The following is an 18,871-nucleotide window of genomic DNA, read 5'->3' as shown; positions in this document are numbered from 1 at the left end:
GCACATTAAATTTTATTTCACGTGACAGTTTTACTTTAATAGCTTGAACAAGAGCACAGACTGATTTTTGTAGGGGAGAAAAACTAAGCAAAGACAAGAAAACTGGCTTTGCCTTTACCCTGTTTGTTCCTCCTTCAGATTATCTCTCCTGTTCCCTTACTTTCTCTCCTGTTTCTTTCTCTATTTCTCTCTGTCTCTCTGTACTACTAACTCTTAGTTCTTGCTTTTTTCTCCCTCCCCCTACATATCTGCCTCATACATACAGACCTGCAGCTAATTTTTGATGTTATTGTTTAATTGAGTGTGGAGGTGTTTAGTCTGTGTTAGCCAAGACTAATGAGACAAGAGAATCAACTTTCACACAGTGATTTGCTAAAATGTTATTGTTCTTGAATTCCTCTGTCGTCTGAGGGGATTGTATTTGTACATTGATCAGACAGAGTGAGTTTAAAAAAAGATTTGTAACTGTAAAAAAGTCATTCAATTCCCAATTCCCTTGTTATTTATTATGGGATAAATCATAAAAAGATGAAGTTGCTTGCCGTACATTTTTACTGGTAATCTCTTGATATTGTAAATCATTGTGCAGAATAGTATATGGACAGGAAACCTTGGTGTTAGTGGACTTTCTTCTTGTGTGAATAAAAGTATGACAGTCAGAAGTCATGTTAGAGGAGGATCTATACTGTAACTCTGTCATGCTTTTGGTTTGTGCCTACATACAAGTCCCTTGTGTAAAATCTTCCAAAAGTCTTTCATTTGGTTCACCTATTTGGCATATTCTTTTTTGTATTCCTCTCTGTTCTGAACAGGATTATGTAACACTTTGGGGCAAAGATACATAGTAGAAGGCCATTACTGGAGGCTAGGATGGCAAAAACCTCCACATCCACAGGGGACAAAAGATGCACGGAAGATCAGCATGCTGAAGGTGATGAATCAGAATCAGAATCAAAGTTTATTTGCCAGATGTGCTTACACATACAAAGAAATTGGTTTTGGTTACAGGAGCTCACAGTGCACAGTATCTGAAAAACATTTACATGTAGTAAATAAAATAAAGTAAAATAAAACGTGTACTCCTACCATCACTCACTCACACACACACACACACACACCCAGTCATACCTGTAAACCTTACATTGTGCAAAGTGTTTGTCTTATATTAAAGTGCTGAGTGCAGCAGCAGTTAAAGGGTGTATAGTGGCAAAGAAAGGGATAAGTGAAGTAATAAGGCAGGTAAGATGCTAGAAGAAACACTGGTCTTTGGTAGTTTCAGAGGATGGAATGTTGAGTGTGATACTATATACCAGTATCTTTAGAAGTCCGGTTTAGAAGTCGAAATATTGTGCGTGTGGAATAATTAACTGTTCAAGAGAGTGATGACTTGTGGGAAGAAGCTTCCAGTAGCCTGATTGTCCTGATCATTATTTGGCTGAAGCGCCGCTGAGTCAGCGGAGATTTTCTCTGCACGCTTCCTGGTTCTGGAGGCATGCAATTCCAGCAATGTGGGCAGCTTAATGCCAGTTGTCCTCTCTGCAGACCTGATGACGCGCTGCAGTCTGTGGAGGTCATGCTTGGTGGGTGAGCTACAGCTGTCCTCAACTGACACAGGAAGTTCATCCTCTGCTGGGCTCTCTTGATGATGGAGCTGATGTTGCTGTCCCATCTCAGGTCCCTGGTGATTGTTATGCCCAGGAACTTGCAGGACTCCACTGCCATCACAGTTCTGTTCAGGATGGTGAGTGCTGGCAGGGTTGGAGGGCTCCTCCTGAAGTCTGCTATCACACTTTAAGTCTACTATCATCTATAATGAATTTGGTCTTCTGGGCGAACAAGGCCAGCAGGAAACAGATGGCAGCCAGCACCAGGGAGACTGCTGCCACTAAATCCACCATAGAGAGCAGTACCACCCAAACTCCGCTTTAATGAATTCCACTTTTCCCTCTGAAGTGCCAGTTAATGATGTCGAATGAGTGTTAAAATGGATAAGCTCTCCCAATGATGTTGTGAATTTTACTGCCTTTAATGGCAGTAACTGATGGCAAAGATCACTACCACTTGAGCCTTGGAGATCTGGATTCTCTCTACAGTTCGCCTGAGCCTGCTTTGTGCATGGGATTTGGAGATAACATCCATGCAGTCCACACACACGCCTGAACCATCCAGTTTAGTCTGCAACAGTTGAAGGTTACTTTCCTGGGCTATGGCCTTAGTTTGGAAGGCATTGCTGGGGACGATGCATAAGAAGATTGGGAACCTCTTATGGTTTGGATAGAGAGAAAAAGATAGCAGAAACCTTGAAATCGCATAATTTCAGTCAGAATTCCCTTCTGGAATTAATTATCTGTACAGAGAAGAAATGAATGAAAAAAATTAAATGGACAAAAAAATCACTGAACAGCGTTAGCATTGTAGCAGAAACCTTACCATGGGGATACCAAAACACCCAGTGTAATAGCCACCACTATAGAAGCAAATGAGCGAGCATCACCAATAATGACTGCCACATTGAGAGCCCCGGTACACTATTCTCGAGGCATTGCCTCATCATGCCCCGTAACTAGCGACAGCACAGCGTTTGGGGTGCTGCCCTTAGTCAGGCAGGTGTCAGCAGCCATGCAGCCCAGTTGATTTCCTCCACAGTGGAAATCATGGCCTGAAGCCATTGGTATGAGTGCAGTTCAGCACTATAACAGATGGAGAAATGTTTACAAGAATATTGAAGGTTGGAGAAAGTTTAGTACAGCCAACTGGTTAAAGAAGTGATTAAAAAGATGATAAAAGAAGCGAGAATCCAACAGGAACAGAAGTGTGTTTTTGTGGTATGTTGGAGTTTGGAATCTGTTGGAATAGTGCCAATCTAAAATTTCTCAGTCCTTTTCTCAAATATATTTCTAGATGAAATCCTTTTGCTGTCTCATTTACAAGAAACATTTTTGCGGATTTGAGGAAAGTCACACTCATCTTCAACAGCAGCCTGCCTGTACTTTTTGAGTGAATGTGTGGTCAGGTTCAGGGGCTTCAGTGTGAACAATAAACATAGCCCCAGTAATCACATCTCCCTCTTTATACATCCCAGAGATCCCAGATCCCGGATCCCAGAGACAGCCTGGCTCTGCAGAGTACAGGTGAGTCCCAGAGAGTGACATAGACGGGCCCAGCAAGAAGCACTAGCGCCCACAGCCATCACTTGACGAGAACGTGAGAGCGATAGAGTGAGGCAAAGGAAAAACAGTGCCTGGCCTCACATATGCAGTGAAACAGGAGGATCCTATTTAGTAGCGGTAAATTTGTCCCAAGCAAAAATCCTTTGGAGTAATTTGGAGAACTTCTTATAGATCTAAAGTAAATGAGCAAATTGAGTGTGAAAAATTGAGTAAATGAAAATAAATGAGCAAAGTGTTACTTTTTTGCCTTAATCATTTAAAACTTTTAGTTACTAACCACCTTTAGGCAGCCTGTATCTGTTTAAGTTGAATTTAACCTATTCTTTTCTCATTATTATTTCTTTTTTTATTTGTATTTTATTGTATCTCACATTTTTATTGCAATTGTTTTATTTGATGTTAATTTATTTACTGTTGTATTGTAGTAAATAATTAGATTTTTCTAAAATTTGTAGTTTTTGTTTGCTTATTATCTTAGTTGGTTCTAATCCTGCTAATATGAAACTGATGAATCAAGATTTTATTTTATTGCTATTTTATGCCTGTTTAATTCATCAGTCACATTTTTATAGTGTTCTAAACACAACATTGGTAGTTGCTACCACTACCACCAATGGACAAAGAAACTCTGTGTTGTGTTTAATGAGTATTTTATTCTGATAGCAGAAATAATACAGCCCTTTAGTACTGGTTAGCAGGCCCCCAACGTCTTCTCTCCTATCCTCATCTCCTCATGGGAGACAAAAGTCAAAGGGGCAACAAAGCTTGTATCAAAGATAACAATATAACTTACGATAATTATAATGTAAAAGCAACAGCTGATTAATGATAAAAATTACTTGGCTTTGTTTACAGACAAGACAGTCTCAAACAGTAATGACATCACGTTAGCATAACCTTAGTGCTTAAGAGAATATAACATAATTTACTTTAAAATGTACCATGAGCAAAATAAGATATGGTATATTTGCTGATAATGAGCCCAGGAATGTGTCAATATATATATATATATATATATATATATATATATATATATATATATATATATATATATATACAATCTGATACCTACCTCCACATATGAGGCAAAAGTAGGAGGCAGGGGAAGGGGAGGAGATTTAAGAGAGTAAAAAGAGGAAGGGGGTGTCCCAACATACAATGCCCAGCACCAATACAGGCTATATTATGGAGAAGAATTTTGTGTTAAAACATATATAGATTTTTAACTTTGTGACATAAACATAAATGTATGAGTTATACATAATCCTTTATTATTATCATTTAATAATAGTGTTCCTTATTCCACAGAGAAAATAGAGACCACCAGATAAATCCCTTAAATGACCAGGACCCACTGGTGGATCTGAACTTTTATTGCATTTCCATAGCCTAAGAACAGCTCAGCCCTTGCTATTATATTCCAAATAGTACTTGAATAATAAGTGAGCGCTATGTGCACTTCACCAGTGCATTTACATTGCATCTTTGAAAGGCAAGACCAGAGTTCCAATCCTGGAGTACCTCTGAACTGCATATTAAAAGTTGTGCTTATGCTCAACAGTAACCTTCCTGTAAATACTTGTAGAACAGCTGCTAATATTTCCAGAATCCAGCTAACTTGACTGTTTAGAAAGAAGTTAGACTCACAAGTCAGATTACAAAATATAGTTACAATCAAGCAGCGTAAAATCATTAAAATGTCATTTGATTAACATTTTGGCAACTTTCAGCAATCCAGAAAAGCTTACTCGTGTATTTAGAATCTCTCATAGATTTTAGGTGGGTACTGTAGGCACTTGTAGCTACTTAATATTGCTTAGTCTGCACAAGACATTAGCAAAAGGTATAGGGTGCAGGATGAGCAGAGGGGGAATGGCTCCCCTTGGGACATCAGTTGATACTGTTGGTTTTGGTGCAGCAAGGAGGATTCTGGTGCTGTGTCAGCATCACATGGAGTGCTGGAGGTACTGGAGCCACCAGGATTTCATGGGTGACAGAGGCTATCGGAGCAGGCGAAAATGCATATTCAGAAATAGTTGCCACTTACATGGAGAGAGAGTAGTGTAACCAGTCAGTCAGTGTTACAGTAGTCTAATCTAGAATTTATCAAAACATGAACTACTTCCTCAGCATCTTTTAGAGTTGGCATGTGGGTCATTCCATGCCAACCTAGCGAGGGGCTGCCTTGTCACATCATGAAGTGTGGTCATCTGTCATAACACACCTCACGAGGATTTTGCAGACATGTGCTCGTCCTGCTTTTTCTGGTCTTTTTTTTGTGTATGAAATAAGTTTGTATGAAATAAGTCTGTCTAAGGGAATGGGGTAAGTTTAAATTAAAATATTTATTTGCATTATGGCAAAGATCATTAAAAATAAAGGATAAAATTATGAGACACAAAACATCTTTATATGAACCTTTTTGTTGATTATGATGTAATATTTTAATCTCATGGTCACTTTGCAAAGTATTTGCAGGTGGTATTTTAAATCATTGCGCAGAATAGTACTAAAGAAACTAAAGCTAGCTACAGGAAACCTTAGTCTTAGTGAACCTTTTTCTTGTATAGATTAAAGTTTGTGATAGTCAGGAGATATAAAATGGATCACATTGCAACTCTCCTGCCAAAATCTTTCATTTTGTTCACCTATTTGGCCATCATGTTCTTTTTTGTATTCCTCTCTGGTCTGAGCAGAATAATGTAACACTTCGGGGCAAATATACACACTAAAAGGCCATAACTGGAGGCCAGGATGGCAAAGATCTCCACAGCCACAGTATACTTCCCTGGAGAGCTGACGTATGCTGGCACAAAGGCGATCCACACTGCACAGAAGATCAGCATGCTGAAGGTGATGAATTTGGCCTCGTTGAAATTGTCTGGAAGCTTCCGGGCAAAGAAGGCCAGCAGGAAACAGATAGCGGCCAGCAGACCAATGTAGCCCAGAACCAGGGAGAATGCTGCCATTGAGCCCACTGCACAGAGCAGCACCACTCGAGCTCCAAGCTCACCTCCTGCATTTTCTGTAGGTAAAGGTGGTGCAAGTGTCACCCACAGCACGCAAATCCCCACTTGTACCAGTGTACAGAAGAAAATACCTGCCCTCTGTTGAACAGGGTTAAAGTATCTCATTATGTTTGAGCCAGGCAGAGTCGCCCTGAAGGCAACCAGGACCACCACTGTCTTACTGAGAACACAGGCCAGGCACACCACAAAACTAATCCCAAACAGCGTATGGCGCAGCATGCAGGACCAAGGCGCCGGCCGGCCAATGAAAGCCAGTGCACACAGGAAGCAGAGTTTGAGTGACAGCAGCAGTAGGAAGCTCAGCTCTGAATTATTGGCACGGACCAGAGGCGTATCTCGAAAACGGAAGAAAGCAGCAAGGACAGTCCCGGTAAGTGCTGCCCCTGCAACAGACAGCACAGAGAGGATGATGCCCATGTTATCTTGAAAGGAGAGGAATTCAACTAACATTGGGACGCACACTGTCTGGTCAGTGTTGGGCCACAACCGTTCTGGACACTTGGTGCACTCTGAGGAGTCTGTGGAACACAGTAAAAAGAATGGATTTCATTAATGGGAGAGACAACTGTTTTACATGTGGCAGGAGACACTAATTGTTTTTCACATTCCCTTTCTTTGTAAACAGTGTTAACTAAAAATGATTTGTTTAAATACTGTTTATCTCTGCATAGTAAAGTCTCAGCTGGACACAAATGTACACTAAAAGGTAAAACAAAAAAGTGAATATCATATTTAGAGAGGGAATAATATCAGTTAAACTTACAATTTTTGGCATTAAGCAGTAAAGATATACTGTATAAAGCATGGTTATACCGTACCAGTAGCATTACTGATCTCCCCTTTTGCACATGGTATACAGTCATAGCAGCAGATTGGCTTTCCTTTTTGCAGAGCCTTTCTGGTGCCTGGGGGACAGCTCTCACTGCACACAGACACCGGTACCTGAATAACAGATAGACAAGTCTCCACTTTGATAAACTGTTAATGACAATGGAAGTGTCAACTAAATGTTATGAGAAAAAAGAAAGACTGGGTTCTAGATCTTAAAGTGTTAGAGCCAGAGAATGCAGGATGAGATCGCCACACATTCAGTGAGCATTTTACATTGGGATGCTGTCTATTTCCTATCACAGAGATGATAAATAGATTCTGCAGCTACCAGTTAAATACATACGCTTTTTTTGATTGCTGATATGTTGCCCCCACCCTGATTGAACCATAGCACACCTTTGCTTATCTCTTAGAGAAAATGTAACTGGATAAATACTAAATACTTTTCAAAAAATATGAGCAGACGTTCTAGTCTCTTTTTGTGCCATTTTATCTTATCTTTAAATGCATAACACAGAACCAGCCACCACATTCTTACCTTGTCACCCCAGCCTCCTCCCCAGACTATATTTTTCAGGTCCAACTGCAAGTCTTGCTCTGGTCCTCTTGCTGCATCAAAGTACCCCACTTTAACAAACTCCATCTTTCCTTCAGATCCTATGTGCCAGTTAATGATGTCATATGAGGCAGATGGATCCCCATTATTGTCAAAATTGACCTGTTCACCGACTGGTGTTGTGAACTCAACTGCCTTTAAGTAATGCAGAAGCTGCCAGTGAAATATATTGTTATATACTAAAAGCTAAAAACCAGGCTTAAGGCCATTTTTAAGTATATATCTGTTCAAGTTTTTTTTTTTTACCTGTTTAGGTTGTATTGGTTTGATCTCGGGACATTCTCCGTTCTCAAATGGCCCTTTTCCAGGCTGACAGTCCAGCATGTTCTGAATAGCATGTGCAATAGCATACACAGCCTTATACACATTGTAATTGACATCAGATTCAGCCAGTACTTCCACCTTCTCTAAGCCCGTGCACTGTGGTTTCAGAGGTTCCGACTGATTTTCATCTCCAAATTTGCACCCAAACACCTCCTCCCAAACTCTCTGTACCAACGGCTCCTTTGGGTGCTTCTCTGGGCTCAGCTGGTTTAGATAGGAGCTCAGTCCTTGGATATCAGCGCTCCGAAGGGCTAAGCCAATGGTGCCTGCTAAGGTGATGCCACTCCATGTGGTGTAATAGCTCGATGTGCTCCAGGCTGTTGTGGCAATCCACTGCCTGTCTGTCACATTCTGCCTCACCACTTCCCTCAGCAAGACCTCTGTATCTGGGCTGATGGAAAAGGTCACAACCACCCGGGCCTTTGAGCTCTGTATCCTCTCTACAATTCGCCTGATTCGGCTCAGTGCATAGGATTTGGGGATTGCCTCAATGTAGTCCACGCACACACCTGAGCCTTCCAGTTCCTTCAGCAGCAGCTGCATGCCACTTTCCCCGTAGGCGTCATCTCCGTAGACAATCCCCACCCAGGACCATCCCATCATTCGCAACAGGCGAGCCATGGCTTTTGCCTGAAAAGCATTACTTGGAACTGTGCGCAAGAAGGTGGGGTACCTGGTGTGGTCACTGAGACATGCACAGGATGCAAAGTAACTAACCTGGAGACATAGAGCACAGGGGAACAAGAGCAGAGAAACTACAGTTTCAATCAGTGTTTTTGTGTTTTGCTTCTTGAGAAATAAAAGATCTATACAAACAGAAAACAGAAAGTGAGCAAAAAAGGTAAATGAGAAAAGGAAAAATCCACAAATCATCACATAAACATTAACATTGTAGTAAAATGGTGAAAATATGCATTATTTCCCATTTACCAGTGGAATGTCAAAAATGCCCAATGTATCAGCCACCACTATAGAGGCAGACGAACGGGCGTCACCAATAATGACAGGCACTTTGGGAGCCCTGGCACACTCTTCTCCAGACACTGCTTCTTCCCGCCCTGATACTAGTGACAGCGCAGCACTTAGAGCACTGCCATCAGCAAGGCAGGTGTCTGCAGCAAGAAAACCTAGTGTAAGGTTGGGCAACAGGGCTGGATCCCGGTTGATTTCTTCCACAGTAAAGATCATTGTCTGCAGCCAGCGGTACGAGCGCAGTTCAACACTAAGACCGAAAGGAAGATGTTTGGCGGAACATTAAAGGTTAGGAAAAGCTGCTTTAATCTCACTCTAAATTAAACATGAATTTTTGTGACATGCTGGAATCAGTTTATCCAAAATGCCCACAGAGGCATATCATTTCAGAATGTCCTTTGTTAAATATATGTCTGTATAAAGTCTTCCATTTCCAGTACTTTTATAATTTTTTTTTACTTCCTGTTAAGAAAGTTGCACTGTACTCACCCTCGACAGTGGCCTGCCTGTACTCTTTGTGTGAATGCGTGGTCGGGCTCAGGAGGTTCAAGATGAACAGGAAACAGACCCCCAATAATCACATCTCCCTCTTTATACAAGCTTTCAGAAACAGACCTGCTCTGCAGAGTACAATAGAGTCCAAGAGAGCGTACCCAAAACAGCCCAGCCAGGAGTCCCAGTGTCCACAGCCATGCATCTACAGCCATCACCTGATGAAGAAGAAGAGAGACAGAGTGAGTGAAAGGAAGAGGAGTGCAAGGACTCACATGTGCAGGGAGAAAGAGGAGGACCCTCTTTAGTAGAGGTAAATTTGCCCAGAGCAAAAATCATTTGTGGTAATTGAGGGAAGTCCTGGTGGATAAAGAGTAATTTTCTGGTTTACAATAACAACTTATTTAATGTGGCAACCTTTATACAGGAGTGACTGAACATATGAAACATTTCAGTTATGAAGCTGTTGTTTTTCATAAGGCTCGGGCCTTTATGCTTGTGTATAAGTATAATTTCCACATGTCCACATTTATACAGATAATTAGTTGAATGTATGATTTACATTACTTTCAGAACACAAACATTTATACATATGTATGTTTTTGCAGTGATAGTGCTCCTTGATCTTAAACCACTGGGAAAAGAAGGACAATTAAACCAAATCAGTGATCACAGATGACATCAGTGTTAATCACTCTGTTTTTCCAGAGTTGTAAGTAAATGTCTTCATTTATGATTTGTCTTGAACAATTTTTCCTGTTTTTGATACATGCAAAGAAGAGCTGACAAGAAATCATGGTATGCATGGTCTTGTCTTATTATTGAGCAATCTGTGAGATAAAGAGACTTTCTTATAAATTGTACAGCATAACCCAGCTAAACCAGTATTTTCCTACTTAGAGTTCCTGTACACTGCACATGTTAACATATTAGTTAATGTATCATGTACATACCCTTATGAAACACTGAACATAGCTGTTGTAAAATACTGTTATCAAGGCTGTATTAACATTCGTGAAATGTTTTTTTTCACTGGTTCAATTGAGCAAAAATTAGCCAGCTAGCAAGCCAGGAGTGGTTTTCAGAAACAGACCTGCTTTGCAGACCTAGTTTTGTGTGACCCCACAGGTCAGATTACAGTTATCACAACCATCCAAAGTTTAACTGATCAAATCATCTTGAGAATCTTTTTAGCACATTCTCATTGCACAGAAGCCAACACTTATATACTAACTTTAATCAAAATAAGAAGATTAACATATTAAGAAGCTTGTCTGCCGATGGCTTGCTGACTTCACGCCAACAACACCTTTCAATTAAATGAAAATGCATGGGCAGTGTCAAATGATTAAATGTGAGGGAAAAATTAAGATAAATAATAAAAAATTATAATTTTAGACATATTTTTTGTGTTGTTTATTTGTTTATGTAATACTTTTTGATCATTGAATAATTCTGCATGAGTCATTTAAATTTTTTGGTGCCCTCCTGTCATTCTTCAATATAGAAAAAGTAAAAATAAGGAAAATCTGTTCATGAATAGATGCATTCAAACTTTTGACTGATACTTTTGATAAAGTCCAGATCAATGCTTGCATAGAAATGAGCGTATAACAAAAAGAATAAAACCTAACATAAATCAACACCACTGTATATAAATTATACAATGAACAACGCAAGTGCTACAAAAGAAAACAAATAATAATATTCAATTAATAAATAAATTAAAAAAAACAAAACCAAAGGCAAGAATTTAATCATACGTCAGATAAGCCATGTCTAATTAATCTAATTCTTATTCATTTAGGGTATTTGATGAATTTCTTGAAAAGAGTTCCATCATGCATAGACCACATCTTGGAGCAGGCAAAAACCAAAACCTAGGAGAACCTAAGACTGTAATAAAGGTATTCACAGGAAACAGGCAAAACAGCATACTTGGCTCAATGGTGCAGGTGGTACATTCACAAAATGTCACACCTGAATGTGAGCCTCAGGAGAGAGTCGGCCAAAAATGAATGACAAACGAGTAACTTGTACTTAAAGCCCATTTTGACTGGAAATTAAACAAATGAAGTGTGGTCCCAGTACTGCACAGTACTGTATGTAACACTGTATGCACAAATGCATCAAAAAAGTAGCAAGTGTATCACTGGCGCCTTGCACTTTCACCTTCAACTCCTGTTTGGTGATGTGCAGTGACAGAAACAGTAATAAAAACAACACTGACACTATTTATCACTCCTGAATATCTCTGTAGTTTCTTCTAGACAACGAGAACAGATGTAAAGACAACCCATATGGAAAAAAAAACATATATATTCCAAATATACAGGGTGATTCAAAAAGATTCATCCGATTTCAAAGTGCCATATTTTTACAACCATGAGGCGCCTAGGAACCAATCACATACCAATTGAAAGAGAGTTTCTGACTGTCACTGGAAGGCTCCCTTCAGTCTGCGAGGAGATGACAACCCCTGAGCAGAAAGCCTTTTGCGTTCTGCACTTCAGTAAGAGTGAATCGTCATAACTGTGCAATTTGTTAAATACATTTTAAATGTATTTAGTTATATTTGTTTTTTGTAGTTTTTCAGTTTCATGTAGTTTCAATAAAGGTTACAGATATAGCTATATCTACATAAATAAAATGAAAGGTACTGCATTTACTGTTGTACGTATGTGGTAAGACTGCGCTCACACAAAATGTATTTTAAATAAACAAGTCACCTACAACACTTGCCTTTGCCATGTTATGTTCATTTACTAATACTTAAAATTAAGATACTGGAATACAAATTCATATCAGAAGGTATTCTAAACAGTAAACAGCATTAAACAAGTATTTTGGCTATTTTCATACATTTTCAAATGTATTTGATAAACATTTATGTACATTTATTTTTGTATGATATGTTTCTATGTGTAAATTATGTACTTGGTTAAGGCAGTATATTCTGAAATGCATTTTAATGTTTGGAATGTATTTTGATGGACTACAATGTATTTGACACATATTTCAAATATAAAAAAATATATGTTCATATATTTTTTTCCGTATGGGAAAGGAGACAGGAAGGGAGATTTCTCAAAAGATTGGCAAAATATTCCTGTAATGTCATGTGTTTATCTTGAGTTTTAGGAGACATCTTGAAAGTCACACTTATTTAAGTACTTATATTCAAAGATAATAACACTCATGTGTATCTGCGTCTGAACAAAACACAGGAACCAATTCCCATGAGACTAAGAGCCCTCTCAATTTTGATAATGTGAGCAATTGTTATTATTTTTATGTGAGCCAGATGTATCTCATATTTCTTTTTGTCCAGTGCTATTTCTCCTAGGAATCTCTATTAAGATTAGGGTTCCATCAGGTTCATTTGAGCGCACACAGCTGCTGCGAGTGTTTGTCTCTCAAAAGAACTTACTAAGGTGCAAAGCCACTGTCTCTGTTTATTAAGTATTCGTGCATTAGAAGCTGTTTAGTTCTGAGGAAAATCTTGTGAAAAAGAATGTTTGGTGCTTAAGAGCCTCGATGACACGCTTGTTAGTAGTAAGATCCAGTATTATGTGGAAACCTCACATTAAACTTCGTCCATCAGTACTTACTATTCCCGGACCTCATCATTTACAAATGAAGCCCTGGAGGGTCCATGCCGAGGAAAGCAAAGGGAAATTCTTGTGACGTGCAGTGAGCACATACCTTGGCAAGCTGGAAGTATTCTTGTAAAATGACATAAGCCCATGTGCCTCTTTATAGAGCTTGGTCTGAACATTTTAGTGGTCTAGAGAGCATGCCATCTTGACATAAAATTGATTTCTCAGGGAAAAAGAATTGCGGTGGGACACTTTTGTTTAGATCAGCCCCTGTATATTTTGATAACCCACCTTTAAAAGCTGGGTAATATACTCTCTTCCCCCTTTTTGCTTTTCTAACATGCATTAATTGATTATATGTGCTAAACTTGATTTAGTGAAATCTGGTCTGTACATTTTATATGCAGTTCTAAGCCACTTTGCAAAACACTATTTCTTTATATTTTTCCTGTGTGGTGGTAGCTTATATTGTAAAATCGACAATCTATTAAAATTCTTACATATTTGTATCCTGCTGTCATGTGTCTAGACCTGAAAAATTAAACTATTGTCAAGTATGCCATTTATATTCATTTCTCTCAAAATGTAACAGGTTTTCTGGAAAACAAGCCTATGGTAAATTAACGAATTTCTTGCAAGAGCTTCTTACAATGCTGCCTCATCTCTAAATAGCTGTGTACATGCAATTCAGTCATAGTATATGAGATTAGTTTATGGTGCAATGGTGTCTCTTTGTATTTATATGTGATTCATTATATATGCTTTAAGTACTTCTTCATGTCAGGTCAAATTTCGTGAGAGATTTAAATTTATTGTATATAGTTTGGATGAAATCAGCACCTTAGAACAACAATTTCAAGCTGATAACAGATCAAATAAATAAAATAATAGACACTTTGCAAACTAGGCTTTATTTTACTCGGAACAGAAGGACTATATTTACAAAATGTCTGAGACAAAGAGGTGAATATATCTTTACACAAGATTTTGTGCACATATACAACTATTTTATAATAAATACTCTATAGCTATTTCTTTTGTGTTGCTCGACCCATGATGGCTTGTTTGGTGTTCCTTTCAGGACGCAAGAGGATGATGTAGCACTTCGGGGCAAATATTGCCACCAGCAGGCCAAAACTAGAGGCCAAAATAGCAAAAACCTCTATAGCCACTGAATACTTCCCTGGGGAGCTGATGTATGCAGGAACGAAAGTGATCCACACAGCGCAAAAGATTAGCATGCTGAAGGTGATGAATTTGGCCTCATTGAAGTTATCTGGAAGGTTCCTTGCCAAAAATGCCAGCAAGAAGCTCATAGCAGCCAGCAGACCAATGTAGCCCAACAGAGTTGCAAACCATACCACCGAACCCACAGCGCACTCATATACTATCTTAGAGCTGACGTAGCGAGTGTTTTTATAGGGTGTGGGAGATGCTGTAGCCAGCCAGGCTGTACATATGGCCACCTGGAAGGCTGTGAGGACCAACACTGTCCCTCTCTGCTGGGCCACTCCAAACCACTTCATGGCACTTTGGCCTCCTGGCCGGGACGACTTAAATACAGCCACCACCACCATGGTCTTGACCAGGATGCTGGAGACACTCAGAACGAAGCTGATGCCAAATGCCACATGCCTCAGCTGGCATGTCCATAGCTGTGGCTGGCCAATGAACAGAAGTGCACACATGAAGCACAATTTGAGTGACAGTAGCAGCAGAAAGCTTAACTCTGAGTTGTTGGCCCGAACAACAGGGGTGTGTTGGTGACGTACAAATATGCCCAGAACCCCTGCACAGAAGCAGGAGCCGAAAAGGGAGGCCGTTGTCAAGGATATACCAAGCGGTTCCTCGTAGGACAGGAACTCCACCTCTTTAGGGATACAGCGGTCCTTCTCTGGGCTGGACCAGAACTCCTCAGGGCATGCTGTACACTCAGTAGAATCTGAGAAAGAAAGAGAGGCCGAGAGAAGACCTTCATTGACCCATCTGGGTTTGGTGAGTGCAAATTTACTACCAATACTATGCTGTATACTTTTGCTATCAAGGAGCACAGGTTCACCTGTTACGTTGCTGATTTCTCCATCTGCACAGGGCAGACAATCAAAACAGCAGATGGGCAGGCCTTTCCTTCTGGCTCTTCTGGTGCCAGGGGGGCAGATTTCACTGCACACCGACCTGGGCACCTGAAGAGAGGGAAGAATAGGTTAATAGGTTTCGTAAAACAAAGTATTGCCACTGCAATATTTATTGTCTGTGCTATGTGCAAAGAGAGTTTGCCAAGTGCTTTCAGTGTTTGCTTAAAGGTTGAAAAAAATCACTAAGAAAATAATGTAAATAAAAAGTGAAAATTACCAGTGTTAATACAAGTGCATTCTAACATACAGATACAAGGCTGCTTTGGAAGTGCAGAGCATATACTGGCACATGCCCTGCTCCAGTATATGCTCTGCACCTAAATTTGGAATGCAGTTTCATGCTGAAAAGTGATTTACTTTGTGTGAATCGAAGTTCCAGAACAGTGCATCCTCATCTAGTGTGAGGACATAATCTGCTTGTGCGGCCTCATCCACCATGCCGACCGTATGGACCTTGATTGACCCTTCTGGGTTTGGCTGCCAGTTCATGACATCGTAGATAGCCAGAGCATTACCATCTTTGTCAAATGATACATGGTCTCCAAAGCCAGTAGTGAAGTTCACTTTCTGTAGGTAATCGACAACCTGCACAAGAGACAATCAGAGAGGACAGGTGTTAGACATGTGTGGTTGACATGAATGTTGTAAATACATTATGAACTCATGTCATTGTACAAGAATGGTCACCTAGGGGCGCACTATTAAAACAATTTAAAGATTAAAAAAAGATCCTATTCTGTTAAGAATCTTTCATTATAAACATTGCAGTTGGACTTAATCTGTGATAGGGAGACTGACATAAGGGTAGTGTAAATGCTGGGACAACAGTAGCTTTTAAATATATTGAATAATAAGCTTTCCCTATATTGGTAAATACAGAGGTAGAACAAGGGTGGCCATGGATCTGCTTTTATTTGTTTTTCAAAATTGTATTTTTTTAAGCATTTACTATATAACATTTATTAAAATACATTTTTAAAAATTTGATACCTACCTTCTTTAACTTCTTTAATTATATATAGCTTTGAATTTATGGCCCTGGCCCACCACAAAAATGTTTAGGGAGCCCTGATAAAAAACTATACATAACTGTCTCACCTGCCAGGGCTGTATGTTGCCTAAGCTGGCACAGATATGTCCACTGAAAGGCCCTTTTCCGTCTTCGCATGTCGTCAAGTCATGCAGGGCATGCGCCAGAGCATAAACAGCCTTATACACATTATAGGAAGCCCTTAGCTCAGATATATCTGTGTATGCTGTGTCTGTGTTTCTGAGGTTTTCTTCTCCTGTGCACACTTTTTTCTCCCCTTCTCCATCAGCCTGTATACCTCCAGAATCAAATGTACATCCAAACATTTCCTCCCAGAAGTTCCGTACCATGTTGTTTTTTGGATGCCTGTCTGGTTGAAGGCGAAGCAGGAAGTCCCGTAGTCCCTGGATCTCCCCACGGCGGATGGCGATACCAAGTGTGCCACCAAGGTATGGCAGCAGACGTGGGGTGAGGAAGACTGGTGAGGTGGCCCAGGCCTCGCTGGCAATCCACTGCCTGCCAGTTACGTTCCTAAGAGCCACTTCATCCATGAGTGGCAACAGATAAGCCTCAGTGGAGATGACCACCACTACCCTTGCTGTGGAGGCTTTAATCGCTTCGACAATACGCCCCACGTCCTTGCGGTTGTTGTCTCGTGGCAGCATTTCAGAGTAAGCTACACAGCCACTGAGCTGCCCCTGCACGTCCTGGTGGAAGGCGTGGGCAGCATGGATACCATAGTCATCGTCACTGTAGACCAGGCCCACCCAGGTCCAGCCGAATCGCTTCAGGATCTGGACAATGGCATACACTTGGAAGGCGTCACTGGGAATGGTCCTGAAGAAGGAGGGGTACTGACGCCGGTCACTGAGACAGGAGCAGGTGGCGAAGTAGCTAACCTGATGGAGGGAGAGAGAGAAGGAGAGTTAATACAGTGAGAGAATGGAAGACAACATGACAGAACAAGCATATAAAATGGCATGGAGGAAAATGATTTGCTAATAATTACAATATTCTGTTCTCACAAAAGTCCACAGTTCTCAATTTCCTACACATGAATAGCAAACCAAACTTTCTCTGAATCTGTACCATGGGTACTCGAAACAACCCCAGCACACTAGAGATAGCGATAGAGTGTGTGGATCCCGGGTCCCCCACTATCCCAATCACTGGGGGAGAACCAGTGCAGTCCACACTGGAAGCAGCTTCATCTGTCCCACTGAGCAGGGCCATAGCTGCCCGGAATGCAACCGCAAGCTTCACGCAGTTATCGTACATGTGGTAGCCTAGAGTGATATTGGGCAGTAGTTTGGGATTTCTGTTGATCTCATCAATAGCAAAAGCCATGGTCTGTGCCTGCTGGAAACTTGCCATGTCAAACCTGAAGCACAATCAGAGAGAAGGAGACTGAGCGAAACAAGTAACGATACACAAGTAACAATGGGCACATTCACTAAATTGCATAATACAATTGTGCTGTTAAATGTTTTATCTTCGGCAACCAGAGCTACTACATGCTTTTCAGAGTTGCATTATGCTTTGACCTACCATATAGCAAGCACAGTATATCGCTGTTGTTAGAAGAAAACCTTGTATTTTCCAAGTCATTTTGGGTCATTTTGTTTAGTCCATTCATCATGAAATTTACACACAATGTAAAGGGCAACAGACATTTTCGAATTATGTCAAAAACTGAAAAACGTAAAAAAATGGAAATACAAGGGTTTTTTTCTGACAACAGTGATATATACATTATATACCTTAAAGTAAACGTAGGACAGTGCACTGTAAATTACTTCTGTCATTACAGAAGTAGTCAAACAATTGCAAATCGCAAGTACATGCCTATAATCATGATCATTTGTTTTTCCTATGAATAAATTAACAGTTTACTGTTCTTCTTTTGAACCATCTCTCTGTCGTTTATTTGGAGCACAGTAGCACTCCTCTGTTGAGCCCATTCAGTGGCCACTCACTGTTCACAATAGGGCTGTTCCGGTTCACTGGTGAAGCTAAGCTCTGGGAACACAGTGAGAAAGTGGACCTCAAACAGGCCCCCCAGAATCAGGTCTCCATCCTGGTACATTCCATTAAGTTTGAAGTGCCCCCGCAGCTGGCAGGAGCCTGACCCCGAGCCTGAGCCTGGGGTCGGGGATGCAGAACGGGAGAGGGAGGCTGAAGAACTCCAAATCACGCACAGATACAGATATGAAACAGTGCACATCTTTCTCTCTCAACTTCAGAATGTCTTCCTGTCTTGCTCTTCAGCCTCTCTCACACACCTGTCTTCTTCCCTGGTTTGTGGTAAACATGGGGGTGACTGTTGTTTTATACAGCAGATGGGGTCATGTGGGCCTCTGAGGAGATGATGGCATTGTTCCGCTTTTGTTTTTTGTTTTTCCATTTTGCACTTCCAAGTTGTGTATGTTATTTTTGTAACTGTAAAATCCATTCATTATCATGGTCATATTTAGTGGAGTTTGCTAGTTTACTTTGTTTTTCTGCTATAATTTTAATGTGTAGACCTAGGGGTCGACAATGTTATGATGTGTATTAGTATCATGATAAATTGTCACATTATGTTGCAATATGTGGGTATTATCAGAACGTAAAGAACACTGAACACTAACCAGCTGTATGTTTCATTACGTAGAGAATATAATTAGGTCTGGT

General features: G+C 40.4%; 1 protein-coding gene across 1 annotated transcript; it reads right to left on the bottom strand.

Annotated features, from left to right (window-relative positions):
* Positions 1–5,818: 5,818 nt before the first annotated feature.
* On the bottom strand, positions 5,819–18,284 carry LOC118817759 (vomeronasal type-2 receptor 1-like). Its single transcript, XM_036584665.1, has 10 exons — positions 18,175–18,284; positions 17,288–17,579; positions 16,267–17,097; positions 15,526–15,753; positions 15,093–15,216; positions 14,782–14,975; positions 7,893–8,687; positions 7,569–7,799; positions 7,018–7,141; positions 5,819–6,717 (listed from the first exon to the last, which is right to left on the bottom strand). The coding sequence occupies exons 1-10, from the start codon at positions 18,282–18,284 to the stop codon at positions 5,819–5,821; spliced, it is 3,828 nt and encodes a 1,275-aa protein (XP_036440558.1).
* Positions 18,285–18,871: the final 587 nt, after the last annotated feature.

Source organism: Colossoma macropomum, unplaced genomic scaffold (genome assembly GCF_904425465.1).
Source record: "Colossoma macropomum unplaced genomic scaffold, Colossoma_macropomum, whole genome shotgun sequence".
In the NCBI taxonomy this organism is placed as follows: Eukaryota; Metazoa; Chordata; class Actinopteri; order Characiformes; family Serrasalmidae; genus Colossoma; species Colossoma macropomum.
Note: the sequence above shows the minus strand (reverse complement) of the source record. Positions and strands in the feature narration are given on the sequence as shown.